Source organism: Scyliorhinus torazame, chromosome 3 (genome assembly GCF_047496885.1).
Source record: "Scyliorhinus torazame isolate Kashiwa2021f chromosome 3, sScyTor2.1, whole genome shotgun sequence".
Taxonomy (NCBI): domain Eukaryota; kingdom Metazoa; phylum Chordata; class Chondrichthyes; order Carcharhiniformes; family Scyliorhinidae; genus Scyliorhinus; species Scyliorhinus torazame.
This window is the reverse complement of record NC_092709.1, coordinates 376,552,433-376,567,590: the sequence shown is the minus strand read 5'-3', so window position 1 is coordinate 376,567,590 and position 15,158 is coordinate 376,552,433. Positions and strand designations below refer to the sequence as shown.

General features: G+C 56.8%; 1 protein-coding gene across 2 annotated transcripts in view; it reads left to right on the top strand.

The window, feature by feature from the left end:
• The window catches only part of fbxo41 (F-box protein 41), a 491,913-nt gene that overhangs the window by 390,528 nt on the left and 86,227 nt on the right, over window positions 1–15,158 (top strand). For both annotated transcript variants that reach the window (XM_072497820.1, XM_072497821.1), the window contains exon 8: window positions 11,155–11,307. In XM_072497820.1, coding sequence (XP_072353921.1) covers window positions 11,155–11,307 — 153 coding nt within the window. The remainder of the gene's footprint in view (window positions 1–11,154; window positions 11,308–15,158) is intronic.

Here is a 15,158-nt window from a genome sequence, read left to right as displayed (position 1 = left end):
GGGGCACGGTAACACAGCGTGGGGCACGGTAACGCAGCGTGGGGCACGGTAACACAGCGTGGGGCACGGTAACACAGTATGGGGCACGGTAACACAGTGTGGGGCACGGTAACACAGTGGGGCACGGTAACACAGCGTGGGGCACGGTAACACAGTGTGGAGCACGGTAACACAGCGTGGGGCACGGTAACACAGCGTGGGGCACGGTAACACAGAGTGGGGCACGGTAACACAGCGTGGGGCACGGTAACACAGTGTGGGGCACGGTAACACAGCGTGGGGCACGGTAACACAGTGTGGGGCACGGTAACACAGTGTGGGGCACGGTACCACAATGGGCACGGTAACACCGCGTGGGGCACGGTAACACAGTGTGGGACACGGTAACACCGCGTGGGGCACGGTAACACAGCGTGGGGCACGGTAACACAGCGTGGGGCACGGTAACACAGCGTGGGGCACGGTAACACAGCGTGGGGCACGGTAACACAGCGTGGGGCACGGTAACACAGCGTGGGGCACGGTAACGCAGCGTGGGGCACGGTAACACAGCGTGGAGCACGGTAACACAGTGTGGGGCACGGTAACGCAGCGTGGGGCACGGTAACACAGCGTGGGGCACGGTAACACAGCGTGGGGCACGGTAACACAGCGTGGGGCCCGGTAACACAGCGTGGGGCACGGTAACACAGAGTGGGGCACCGTAACACAGTGTGGGGCACGGTAACACAATGGGCACGGTAACACCGCGTGGGGCACGGTAACACAGTGTGGGGCACGGTAACACAGCGTGGGGCACGGTAACACAGTGTGGGGCACGGTAACACAGCGTGGGGCCCGGTAACACAGCGTGGGGCACGGTAACACAGAGTGGGGCACGGTAACACAGCGTGGGGCACGGTAACACAGTGTGGGACACGGTAACACAGCGTGGGGCCCGGTAACACAGCGTGGGGCACGGTAACACAGCGTGGGGCACGGTAACACAGCGTGGGGCCCGGTAACACAGCGTGGGGCACGGTAACACAGCGTGGGACACGGTAACACCGCGTGGGGCACGGTAACACAGTGTGGGACACGGTAACACCGCGTGGGGCACGGTAACACAGCGTGGGGCACGGTAACACAGCGTGGGGCACGGTAACACAGCGTGGGGCACGGTAACGCAGCGTGGGGCACGGTAACGCAGCGTGGGGCACGGTAACACAGTGGGGCACGGTAACACAGTGTGGGGCACGGTAACACAGCGTGGGGCACGGTAACACAGCGTGGGGCACGGTAACACAGCGTGGGGCACGGTAACACAGCGTGGGGCACGGTAACACAGAGTGGGGCACGGTAACACAGCGTGGGGCACGGTAACACAGCGTGGGGCACGGTAACACAGTGTGGAGCACGGTAACACAGTGTGCGGCACGGTAACACAGCGTGGAGCACGGTAACACAGCGTGGGGCCCGGTAACACAGCGTGGGGCACGGTAACACAGCGTGGGGCACGGTAACACAGTGGGGCACGGTAACACAGCCTGGGGCACGGTAACACCGTGTGGGGCACGGTAACACAGTGTGGGGCACGGTAACACAGTGTGCGGCACGGTAACACAGCGTGGGGCACGGTAACACAGCGTGGGGCACGGTAACACAGTGGGGCACGGTAACACAGTGTGGGGCACGGTAACACAGTGGGGCACGGTAACACAGCGTGGGGCACGGTAACACAGCGTGGGGCCCGGTAACACAGCGTGGGGCACGGTAACACAGCGTGGGGCACGGAAACACAGTGTGGGGCACGGTAACACAGCGTGGGGCACGGTAACACAGCGTGGGGCACGGTAACACAGCGTGGGGCACGGTAACACAGCGTGGGGCACGGTAACACAGTGTGGGGCACGGTAACACAGTGTGGGGCACGGTAACACAGCGTGGGGCACGGTAACACAGTGTGGGGCACGGTAACACAGTGTGGGGCACGGTAACACCGTGTGCGGCACGGTAACACAGCGTGGGGCACGGAAACACAGTGTGGGGCACGGTAACACAGCGTGGGGCACGGTAACACAGCGTGGGGCACGGTAACACAGTGTGGGGCACGGTAACACAGTGTGGGGCACGGTAACACAGCGTGGGGCACGGTAACACAGTGTGGGGCACGGTAACACAGAGTGGGGCACGGTAACACAGCGTGGGGCACGGTAACACAGTGTGGGGCACGGTAACACAGCGTGGGGCACGGTAACACAGTGTGGGGCACGGTAACACAGTGTGGGGCACGGTACCACAATGGGCACGGTAACACCGCGTGGGGCACGGTAACACAGTGTGGGACACGGTAACACCGCGTGGGGCACGGTAACACAGCGTGGGGCACGGTAACACAGCGTGGGGCACGGTAACACAGCGTGGGGCACGGTAACACAGCGTGGGGCACGGTAACACAGCGTGGGGCACGGTAACACAGCGTGGGGCACGGTAACACAGCGTGGGGCACGGTAACGCAGCGTGGGGCACGGTAACACAGCGTGGAGCACGGTAACACAGTGTGGGGCACGGTAACGCAGCGTGGGGCACGGTAACACAGCGTGGGGCACGGTAACACAGCGTGGGGCACGGTAACACAGCGTGGGGCCCGGTAACACAGCGTGGGGCACGGTAACACAGAGTGGGGCACCGTAACACAGTGTGGGGCACGGTAACACAATGGGCACGGTAACACCGCGTGGGGCACGGTAACACAGTGTGGGGCACGGTAACACAGCGTGGGGCACGGTAACACAGTGTGGGGCACGGTAACACAGCATGGGGCCCGGTAACACAGCGTGGGGCACGGTAACACAGAGTGGGGCACGGTAACACAGCGTGGGGCACGGTAACACAGTGTGGGACACGGTAACACAGCGTGGGGCCCGGTAACACAGCGTGGGGCACGGTAACACAGCGTGGGGCACGGTAACACAGCGTGGGGCCCGGTAACACAGCGTGGGGCACGGTAACACAGCGTGGGACACGGTAACACCGCGTGGGGCACGGTAACACAGTGTGGGACACGGTAACACCGCGTGGGGCACGGTAACACAGCGTGGGGCACGGTAACACAGCGTGGGGCACGGTAACACAGCGTGGGGCACGGTAACACAGCGTGGGGCACGGTAACGCAGCGTGGGGCACGGTAACACAGTGGGGCACGGTAACACAGTGTGGGGCACGGTAACGCAGCGTGGGGCACGGTAACACAGCGTGGGACACGGTAACACAGTGTGCGGCACGGTAACACAGCGTGGGGCCCGGTAACACAGCGTGGGGCACGGTAACACAGCGTGGGGCCCGGTAACACAGCGTGGGGCACGGTAACACAGAGTGGGGCACGGTAACACAGTGTGGGGCACGGTAACACAGCGTGGGGCACGGTAACACAGCGTGGGGCACGGTAACACAGTGTGGGGCACGGTAACACAGCGTGGGGCACGGTAACACAGCGTGGGACACGGTAACACAGTGTGCGGCACGGTAACACAGTGTGCGGCACGGTAACACAGCGTGGGGCCCGGTAACACAGCGTGGGGCACGGTAACACAGCGTGGGGCACGGTAACACAGCGTGGGGCACGGTAACACAGCGTGGGGCACGGTAACACAGCGTGGGGCCCGGTAACACAGCGTGGGGCACGGTAACACAGAGTGGGGCACGGTAACACAGTGTGGGGCACGGTACCACAATGGGCACGGTAACACCGCGTGGGGCACGGTAACACAGTGTGGGACACGGTAACACCGCGTGGGGCACGGTAACACAGCGTGGGGCACGGTAACGCAGCGTGGGGCACGGTAACACAGTGTGCGGCACGGTAACACAGTGGGGCACGGTAACACAGCGTGGGGCACGGTAACACAGTGTGGGGCACGGTAACACAGCGTGGAGCACGGTAACACAGCGTGGGGCACGGTAACACAGTGTGCGGCACGGTAACACAGCGTGGGGCACGGTAACACAGCGTGGGGAACGGTAACACAGCGTGGGGCCCGGTAACACAGTGTGGGGCCCGGTAACACAGTGTGGGGCACGGTAACACAGTGTGGAGCACGGTAACACAGTGTGGGGCACGGTAACGCAGCGTGGGGCACGGTAACACAGCGTGGGGCACGGTAACACAGCGTGGGGCACGGTAACACAGCGTGGGGCCCGGTAACACAGCGTGGGGCACGGTAACACAGAGTGGGGCACCGTAACACAGTGTGGGGCACGGTAACACAATGGGCACGGTAACACCGCGTGGGGCACGGTAACACAGTGTGGGGCACGGTAACACAGCGTGGGGCACGGTAACACAGCGTGGGGCACGGTAACACAGAGTGGGGCACCGTAACACAGTGTGGGGCACGGTAACACAATGGGCACGGTAACACCGCGTGGGGCACGGTAACACAGTGTGGGGCACGGTAACACAGTGTGGGGCACGGTAACACAGTGTGGGGCACGGTAACACAGTGTGGGGCACGGTAACACAGCGTGAGGCACGGTAACACAGCGTGGGGCACGGTAACACAGCGTGGGGCACGGTAACACAGCGTGGGGCACGGTAACACAGTGTGGGGCACGGTAACACAGTGTGGGACACGGTAACACAGTGTGCGGCACGGTAACACAGCGTGGGGCCCGGTAACACAGCGTGGGGCACGGTAACACAGAGTGGGGCACGGTAACACAGTGTGGGACACGGTAACACCGCGTGGGGCACGGTAACACAGCGTGGGGCACGGTAACGCAGCGTGGGGCACGGTAACACAGTGTGCGGCACGGTAACACAGTGGGGCACGGTAACACAGCGTGGGGCACGGTAACTCAGTGTGGGGCACGGTAACGCAGCGTGGGGCACGGTAACGCAGCGTGGGGCACGGTAACACAGCGTGGGGCCCGGTAACACAGAGTGGGGCACGGTAACGCAGCGTGGGGCACGGTAACACAGCGTGGGGCACGGTAACACAGCGTGGGGCACGGTAACGCAGCGTGGGGCACGGTAACGCAGCGTGGGGTACGGTAACGCAGCGTGGGGCACGGTGACTCAGAGTGGGGCACGGTAACGCAGCGTGGGGCACGGTAACACAGCGTGGGGCACGGTAACACAGCGTGGGGCACGGTAACTCAGTGTGGGGCACGGTAACGCAGCGTGGGGCACGGTAACGCAGCGTGGGGCACGGTAACACAGTGTGGGGCACGGTAACTCAGTGTGGGGCACGGTAACGCAGCGTGGGGCACGGTAACACAGCGTGGGGCACGGTAACACAGCGTGGGGCCCGGTAACACAGAGTGGGGCACGGTAACGCAGCGTGGGGCACGGGAACGCAGCGTGGGGCACGGTAACTCAGTGTGGGGCACGGTAACGCAGCGTGGGGCACGGTAACGCAGCGTGGGGCACGGTAACACAGTGTGGGGCACGGTAACACAGCGTGGGGCACGGTAACGCAGCGTGGGGCACGGTAACGCAGCGTGGGGCACGGTAACACAGCGTGGGGCACGGTAACGCAGCGTGGGGCACGGTAACACAGCGTGGGGCACGGTAACACAGCGTGGGGCACGGTAACGCAGCGTGGGGCACGGTAACGCAGCGTGGGGCACGGTAACACAGCGTGGGGCACGGTAACACAGCGTGGGGCACGGTAACACAGCGTGGGGCACGGTAACACAGCGTGGGGCACGGTAACACAGTGGGCAGCACGGTAACACAGCGTGGGGCACGGTAACACAGTGTGGGGCACGGTAACACAGCGTGGGGCACGGTAACACAGCGTGGGGCACGATAACACAGCGTGGGGCACGGTAACACAGCGTGGGGCACGGTAACGCAGCGTGGGGCACGGTAACACAGCGTGGGGCACGGTAACACAGCGTGGGGCACGGTAACACAGCGTGGGGCACGGTAACACAGCGTGGGGCACGGTAACGCAGCGTGGGGCACGGTAACGCAGCGTGGGGCACGGTAACGCAGCGTGGGGCACGGTAACGCAGCGTGGAGCACGGTAACGCAGCGTGGGGCACGGTAACGCAGCGTGGGGCACGGTAACACAGCGTGGGGCACGGTAACACAGCGTGGGGCACGGCAACACAGCGTGGGGCACGGTAACACAGCGTGGGACACGGCAACACAGCGTGGGGCAGGGTAACACAGCATGGGGCACGGTAACACAGCGTGGGGCACGGCAACACAGCGTGGGGCACGGTAACACAGCGTGGGACACGGCAACACAGCGTGGGACACGGCAACACAGCGTGGGGCACGGTAACACAGCGTGGGGCACGGTAACACAGCGTGGGACACGGTAACACAGCGTGGGGCACGGTAACACAGCGTGGGGCACGGTAACACAGCGTGAGGCACGGTAACACAGCGTGGGGCACGGTAACACAGCGTGGGACACGGCAACACAGCATGGGGCACGATAACACAGCGTGGGACACGGTAACACAGCGTGGGGCACGGTAACACAGTGTGGGGCACGGTAACACAGCGTGAGGCACGGTAACACAGCGTGGGGCACGGTAACACAGCGTGGGGCACGGTAACACAGCGTGGGGCACGGTAACACAGTGTGGGGCACGGTAACACAGCGTGAGGCACGGTAACACAGCGTGGGACACGGTAACACAGCGTGGGGCACGGTAACGCAGCGTGGGGCACGGTAACACAGCGTGGGGCACGGTAACACAGCGTGAGGCACGGTAACACAGCGTGAGGCACGGTAACACAGCGGGGTGCACGGTAACACAGCGTGGGGCACGGTAACACAGCGTGGGGCACGGTAACACAGCGTGGGGCACGGTAACACAGCGGGGTGCACGGTAACGCAGCGTGGGGCTCGGTAACACAGCGGGGTGCACGGTAACGCAGCGTGGGGCACGGTAACGCAGCGTGGGGCACGGTAACACAACGTGGGGCGCGGTAACGCAGCATGGGGCACGGTAACACAGCGTGGGGCACGGTAACGCAGCGTGGGGCACGGTAACACAACGTGGGGCGCGGTAACGCAGCGTGGGGCACGGTAACACAGTGTGGGGCACGGTAACACAGTGGGGCACGGTAACACAGTGTGGGGCACGGTAACGCAGCGTGGGGCACGGTAACACAGTGTGGGGCACGGTAACGCAGCGTGGGGCACGGTAACGCAGCGTGGGGCACGGTAACACAGCGTGGGGCACGGTACCACCTGCCGGGCTCATTCCCCAATACCAGGTCCAGTACCTCCCCTTCCCTTGTTGGACTGTTTACATATTGTTTTAAGAAGCCCTCCTGGATGCTCCTTACAAACTCCGCCCCGTCTAAGCCCCTGGCACTAAGTGAGTCCCAGTCAATATTGGGGAAGTTGAAGTCTCCCATCACCACAACCCTGTTGTTTTTACTCTTTTCCAAAATCTGTCTACATATCTGCTCCTCCATCTCCCGCTGGCTGTTGGGACGCCTGTAGTAAACCCCCAACATTGTGACTGCACCGTTCTTATTTCTGATCTCTACCCATATAGCCTCACTGCCCTCTGAGGTGTCCTCCCGCAGTACAGCTGTGATATTCTCCCTAACCAGTAACGCAACTCCGCCACCCCTTTTACATCCCCCTCTATCCCTCCTGAAACATCTAAATCCTGGAACGTTTAGCTGCCAATCCTGCCCTTTGCTCAACCAGGTCTCTGTAATGGCAACAACATCATAGTTCCAAGTACTAATCCAAGCTCTAAGTTCATCTGCCTTACCCGTAATGCTCCTTGCATTAAAACATATGCACTTCAGGCCACCAGACCCGCTGTGTTCAGCAACTTCTCCCTGTCTGCTCTGCCTCAGAGCCACACTGTCCCTATTCCCTAGTTCTCCCTCAATGCTCTCACCTTCTGACCTATTGCTCCCGTGCCCACCCCCCTGCCATACTAGTTTAAACCCTCCCGTGTGACACTCGCAAACCTCGCGGCCAGGATATTTATGCCTCTCCGGTTTAGATGCAACCCGTCCATCTTATACAGGTCACACCTGCCCCGGAAGAGCTCCCAGTGGTCCAGATAATGGAAACCCTCCCTCTTACACCAGCTGTTTAGCCACGTGTTTAGCTGCTCTATCTTCCTATTTCTAGCCTCACTGGCACGTGGCACAGGAAGTAATCCTGAGATTACAACCCTAGAGGTCCTGGGCGAGATTCTCCGACCCCCCGCCGGGTCGGAGAATCGCCGGGGGCTGGCATGATTCCCGCCCCCGCCGGTTGCCGAAGACTCCGGCACCGGATATTCGGCGGGGGCGGGAATCGCGCCGCGCCGGTTGGCGGGCCCCCCCCGCGCGATTCTCCGGCCCGGATGGGCCGAAGTCCCGCCGCTAAAATGCCTGTCCCACCGGCATAGATTAAACCACCTACCTTACCGGCGGGACAAGGCGGCGCGGGCGGGCTCCGGGGTCCTGGGAGGGGCGCGGGGCGATCTGGCCCCGGGGGGGGTGCCCCCACGGTGGCCTGGCCCGCGATCGGGGCCCACCGATCCGCGGGCGGGCCTGTGCCGTGGGGGCACTCTTTCCCTTCCGCCTCCGCCACGGTCTCCACCATGGCGGACGCGGAAGAGACTCCCTCCACTGCGCATGCGCGGGAATGCTGTCAGCGGCCGCTGACGCTCCCGCGCATGCGCCACCCGGAGATGTCATTTCCGCGCCAGCTGGCGGGGCACCAAAGGCCTTTTCCGCCAACTGGCGGGGCGGAAATTCGTCCGACGCCGACCCAGCCCCTCAATGTTGGGGCTCGGCCCCCAAAGATGCGGAGCATTCCGCACCTTTGGGGCGGCGCGATGCCCGTCTGATTTGCGCCGTTTTGGACGCCAGTCGGCGGACATCGCGCCGTTTCCGGAGAATTTCGCCCCTGGTCTTTGAGCAAATACCAACTTGTTAAATTACTTATTTTTTGTCGAAAGTGTCCTTTTCTTCCTGGCATTGCTGCTGTCATGCGTAAACTTTGTCTTGTCTACACAGCATTTGACTGTGTTACCTCGACCGGTAGCTGTGTTTCACACCCTGTCCTGCAGTACCTTGCTCGGTTGCCATCTGGATTGCTTTCCATACTGTATTGTCTGTCCAGTGTGACTGCAAGTTCAAACACTTGTCATTGCATTGGACTATGCTGTTCAATTGTCCTTCAGTTTCACAACTAGACCTTTGTGTACAGTCGGTTGTTCTGTAGTGAACATGCGCAGAGAACACAAGTTTTGTTAACAAACAAACTACTACTTCCACTACTAAGATTCATTCATATTGTTAAAGTAGAAGTTTTCTCCAGTAAACTGCTATCTCTAACTAACAGACTTTCCCAAGTACACACGCTCCAACGCCCGACACTCTTTCACCTCTCTCCTAACTCCTGACTCCCAGATTCCCCAAAGTCACATGATATATATATATGACTGTTCTGTGGTTCCCTCTAGCGGTAAGAAGCATTATCATTAACTTGTTAACTCTTTATATCCCAGTCAATATATAAACCGGTTCCAGAGGAGGTTTCAAAAGAGAGCTGGATATATATTGAAAGTGAGGAATTGAGAGGCTACGTAGACAGGTTGGGGAATGGGACGAGCTGGGAATGGGACGAGCTGGGAATGGGGCGAGCTGGGACTGGGACGAGCTGGGAATGGGGCGAGCTGGGAATGGGGCGAGCTGGGAATGGGGCGAGCTGGGAATGTTGGCGAGCTGGGAATGGGGCGAGCTGGGAATCGGGAGAGCTGGGAATGGGACGAGCTGGGAATGGGGCGAGCTGGGACTGGGACGAGCTGGGAATGGGGCGAGCTGGGAATCGGGAGAGCTGGGAATGGGACGAGCTGGGAATGGGGCGAGCTGGGAATGGGGCGAGCTGGGAATGGGGCGAGCTGGGAATGGGGCGAGCTGGGAATGGGGCGAGCTTGGTTGTTCTTTCAGGAGAAGGTCCCGATAGGATGGGCCGAATGACCTCCTGCTGTGCTGTAAATAACAGAGTAAGAAACAAACTCCCTGATGGGAGTCTGGGACTCGCTGCCTGAAGGGGGGGTGAAGGCAGAGACCCTCAGAACATTTCAGGAGTATTTAGATGTTCGTTTGCGATCCCAGGGCAGACACGGCTGGGAAATGGGATTGGAAGGGTTGTGTTTGACTGACGCAGGCGCTATGGGCTGAGTCTATGACAAGGTGCCTTTCTTTGCCAGATGAACAAATAACAAATACAACTGTATGATTCAACCAAATATATTATAAAACTCAGTCAAACAGTCACCCCCCCTTAAATTATCCCATAGTAATAATCCCGAGATTCTGAATACTGCACGTGCCAATGAGCGCAGTCGAGCTGCGGGTCCAATTCTCGGAGTCTCGGTTGTGTCAGGGTCTTTGTCCGTGAAGGTGGGTCTCGCTCGCCTCTTCCTTCTGTCTCTGGTCAGTCGGCCTTGCTACTTCTGCACCGAGTCTTAGCTGGGGAGGATCCTGGGCGCTCGATCTTTATAACCTTCTTTGTGCCTTTCCAAAATGTTCTCTGGCCCTCAGCCAATGAGGTCTCAGGATGGTGACTGCGACGCCCAATGGAGTTGCTGACTGCAACTCTGCAGGACACCAGGAACCCACCCCCAGGGGTCCATCTCGACGTAAATTCTTCCACATACGTAACCTTACTGAGTCCACAAAAGATCAGCCATGATCTCATTGAATGGTGGAGCAGGCTCGAGGGGCCAGGTGGCCGACTCCTGCTCCTCGTTCTTATGTTCTTACTCCACATACGACATCTGGGTGCCAGAAAGTTTAGCTTTAACTCAGCAATCCAAAACAATGGATCCATATGATTGGGCCGATTACCTCCTGATGTGTTGTTGACAGGGTAGACCAGACATGTCCTGGTAGTCTGTCTGTGTTCAGTGTATCTAAACTTTACTTTGTTCACGTTCCCATCAGGCCTGTCTGGAGCTGACTATGGTTTTGTTTAAAATGACCAATCCTGAATTGAAAGTGTCCAATCTTCCATTGGCCTGAAATTTAGGCGCTGTCCACGGCAGCTGCAAAATAGGAGGGGCGGAAAAGAGTGACATCTGTAACCCATAACGTTGTGACATCAATCTTAACGCTCTGGTGTCAAGGGAAATATGTCTTTAATAAGTATACACAGAAACACATGTTTAATTTTGTTTTGCCAGTGGCTGTCTGGAGACGGGACTGGAATCCCTGCTAAAGGCAGCGGGCAGCAACCTCCTCATTCTGAAGGTATCCCATTGTCCAAACGTCTTGACTGACCGTTGCCTGTGGTTGGCCAGTTGTTACTGCCGTTCTCTACAAGCAGTAACTTACAGGTAAGTCAAATGTTCATCGTTTTATAACTTAACTAAGTGTGACTGACCGAAACAATTGGGACAACACATAGAGTCCAACATGTTTACAGCATGGAAACAGGCCCTTCGGCCCAGCTGGTCCATGCCGCCCAGTTTCTATCACTAAGCTAGTCCCACTTGCCCGCATTTGGCCCATATCCCTCGATACCTACTTGAGGTAGTTCGAGGAGTATCACCCTATTGAGGTAGTATGGGTTGAAGTCAGAAATAGGCAAGGAGCAGTCACCTTGTTAGGAGTTTTCTATAGGCCCCCCAATAGTAGCAGAGATGTGAAGGAACAGATTGGGAAACAGATTTTGGAAAGGTGCAGAAGTCATAGGGTAGTAGTCATGGGCGACTTTAACTTCCCAAATATTGAGTGGAAACTCTTTAGATCAAATAGTTTGGATGGGGTGGTGTTTGTGCAGTGTGTCCAGGAAGCTTTTCTAACACAGTATGTAGATTGTCCGACCAGAGGGGAGGCCATATTGTATTTGGTACTTGGTAATGAACCAGGGCAAGTGATAGATTTGTTAGTGGGGGAGCATTTTGGAGATAGTGACCACAATTCTGTGACTTTCACTTTAGTAATGGAGAGGGATAGGTGCGTGCAACAGGGCAAGGTTTACAATTGGGGGAAGGGTAAATACGATGTTGTCAGACAAGAATTGAAGTGTATAAGTTGGGAACATAGGCTGTCAGGGAAGGACACAAGTGAAATGTGGAACTTGTTCAAGGAACAGGTACTACGTGTCCTTGATATGTATGTCCCTGTCAGGCAGGGAAGAGATGGTCGAGTGAGGGAACCATGGTTGACAAGAGAGGTTGAATATCTTGTTAAGAGGAAGAAGGAGACTTATGTAAGGCTGAGGAAACAAGGTTCAGACAGGGCATTGGAGGGATACAAGATAGCCAGGAGGGAACTGAAGAAAGGGATTAGGAGAGCTAAGAGAGGGCATGAACAATCTTTGGCGGGTAGGATCAAGGAAAACCCCAAGGCCTTTTACACATATGTGAGAAATATGAGAATGACGAGAGCGAGGGTAGGTCCGATCAAGGATAGTAGCGGGAGATTGTGTATTGAGTCTGAAGAGATAGGAGAGGTCGTGAACGAGTACTTTTCTTCAGTATTTACAAACGAGAGGGACCATATTGTTGGAGAGGACAGTGTGAAACAGACTGGTAAGCTCGAGGAAATACTTGTTAGGAAGGAAGATGTGTTGGGCATTTTGAAAAACTTGAGGATAGACAAGTCCCCCGGGCCTGACGGGATATATCCAAGGATTCTATGGGAAGCAAGAGATGAAATTGCAGAGCCGTTGGCAATGATCTTTTCGTCCTCACTGTCAACAGGGGTGGTACCAGGGGATTGGAGAGTGGCGAATGTCGTGCCCCTGTTCAAAAAAGGGAATAAGGATAACCCTGGGAATTACAGGCCAGTTAGTCTTACTTCGGTGGTAGGCAAAGTAATGGAAAGGGTACTGAAGGATAGGATTTCTGAGCATCTGGAAAGACACTGCTTGATTAGGGATAGTCAGCACGGATTTGTGAGGGGTAGGTCTTGCCTTACAAATCTTATTGAATTCTTTGAGGAGGTGACGAAGCACGTGGATGAAGGTAAAGCAGTGAATGTGGTGTACATGGATTTTAGTAAGGCATTTGACAAGGTTCCCCATGGTAGGCTTATGCAGAAAGTAAGGAGGCATGGGATAGTGGGAAATGAATGAAATGAAAATCGCTTATTGTCACAAGTAGGCTTCAATGAAGTTACTGTGAAAAGCCCCTAGTCGCCACATTCCGGCGCCTGTTCGGGGAGGCTGTTACGGGAAATTTGGCCAGTTGGATAACGAACTGGCTAACCGATAGAAGTCAGAGAGTGGTGGTGGATGGCAAATATTCAGCCTGGAGCCCAGTTACCAGTGGCGTACCGCAGGGATCAGTTCTGGGTCCTCTGCTGTTTGTGATTTTCATTAATGACTTGGATGAGGGAGTTGAAGGGTGGGTCAGTAAATTTGCAGACGATACGAAGATTGGGGAGTTGTGAATAGTAAGGAGGGCTGTTGTCGGCTGCAAAGAGACATAGATAAGATGCAGAGCTGGGCTGAGAAGTGGCAGATGGAGTTTAACCCTGAAAAGTGTGAGGTTGTCCATTTTGGAAGGACAAATATGAATGCGGAATACAGGGTTAACGGTAGGGTTCTTGGCAATGTGGAGGAGCAAAGAGATCTTGGGGTCTACGTTCATTTCATAGATCTTTGAAAGTTGCCACTCAAGTGAATAGAGCTGTGAAGAAGGCCTATGGTGTGCTAGCGTTCATTAACAGAGGGATTGAATTTAAGAGCCGTGAGGTGATGATGCAGCTGTACAAAACTTTGGTACGGCCACATTTGGAGTACTGTGTGCAGTTCTGGTCGCCTCCTTTTTGGAAGGATGTGGAAGCTTTGGAAAAGGTGCAAAAGAGATTTACCAGGATGTTGCCTGGAATGGAGAGTAGGTCTTACGAGGAAAGGTTGAGGGTGCTAGGCCTTTTCTCATTAGAACGGAGAAGGATGAGGGGCGACTTGATAAGAGGTTTATAAGATGATCAGGGGAATAGATAGAGTAGACAGTCAGAGACTTTTTCCCCAGGTGGAACAAACCATTACAAGGGGACATAAATTTAAGGTGAATGGTGGCAGATACAGGAGGGATATCAGAGGTAGGTTCTTTACCCAGAGAGTAGTGGGGGCATGGAATGCACTGCCTGTGGAAGTAGTTGAGACGGAAACATTAGGGCCCTTCAAGCAGCTATTGGATAGGTACATGGATTACGGTAGAATGATGTGGTATAGATTAATTTGTTGTTAATCTAGGACAAAAGTTTGGCACAATATTGTGGGCCGAAGGGCCTGTTCTGTGCTGTATTTTTTGTGTTCTGTGTACACCCACCCTGCTCATGTAACTGTCTGCCTGATTTGGTGGGGGGGGGAGCCACACGACCAGGCTGATTACATGGAACGTCAGAGGGCTGAATGGGCCGGTCAAGAGGGCTCGCGGTTTTGCGCATTTGAGGGGGCTGAAGGTGAACGTGGCAATGCTACAAGAGACACACCGAAAGATTACAGACCAGACGAGATTGAGAAAGGGGTGGGTTGGCCAAGTGTTCCACTCAGGGCTGGACTCAAAGACCAGGGGGGTGGCGATCTTGATCAATAAACAAGTGGCATTCGAGGCAGGGAGAATCATGTCAGACACGGGGGGGGAGGTACATAATGGTGAGTGGGAAGCTGGAGGGGGTGCAAGTGGTACTTGTGAACTATGCTCCGAATTGGGACGACATGGAATTTATGAGGCGGGTTTTAGGTAAGATCCCAGACTTAGAGTCACATAACCTGATCATGGGAGGAGATTTTAACACAGTCATTGATCCGGAATTGGACCAGTCACAATCCAGGGACAGGAAGGAGGCTGGCCGCGGCAAAGGAATTGGACACATGGAGGTTTGCACGGGCACGGGCGAAGGAGTTTTCTTTTTTCTCACATGTCTACAAGGTATACTCTCGCATCGACTTTTTTGTTCTGAGCAGGGCGCTAATAGCAGGGGTGGTGGATACGGAGTACTCAGCAATCGCAGTAGAAGATTACAGCGCAGTACAGGCCCTTCGGCTCTCGATGTTGCGCCGACCTGTGAAACCACTCTAAAGCCCATCTACACTATTCCCTTATCGTCCATATGTCTATCCAATGACCATTTGAATGTCCTTAGTGTTGGCGAGTCCACTACTGTTGCAGGCAGGGCATTCCACACCATTACTACTCTCTGAGTAAAGAACTTACCTCTGACATCTGTCCTA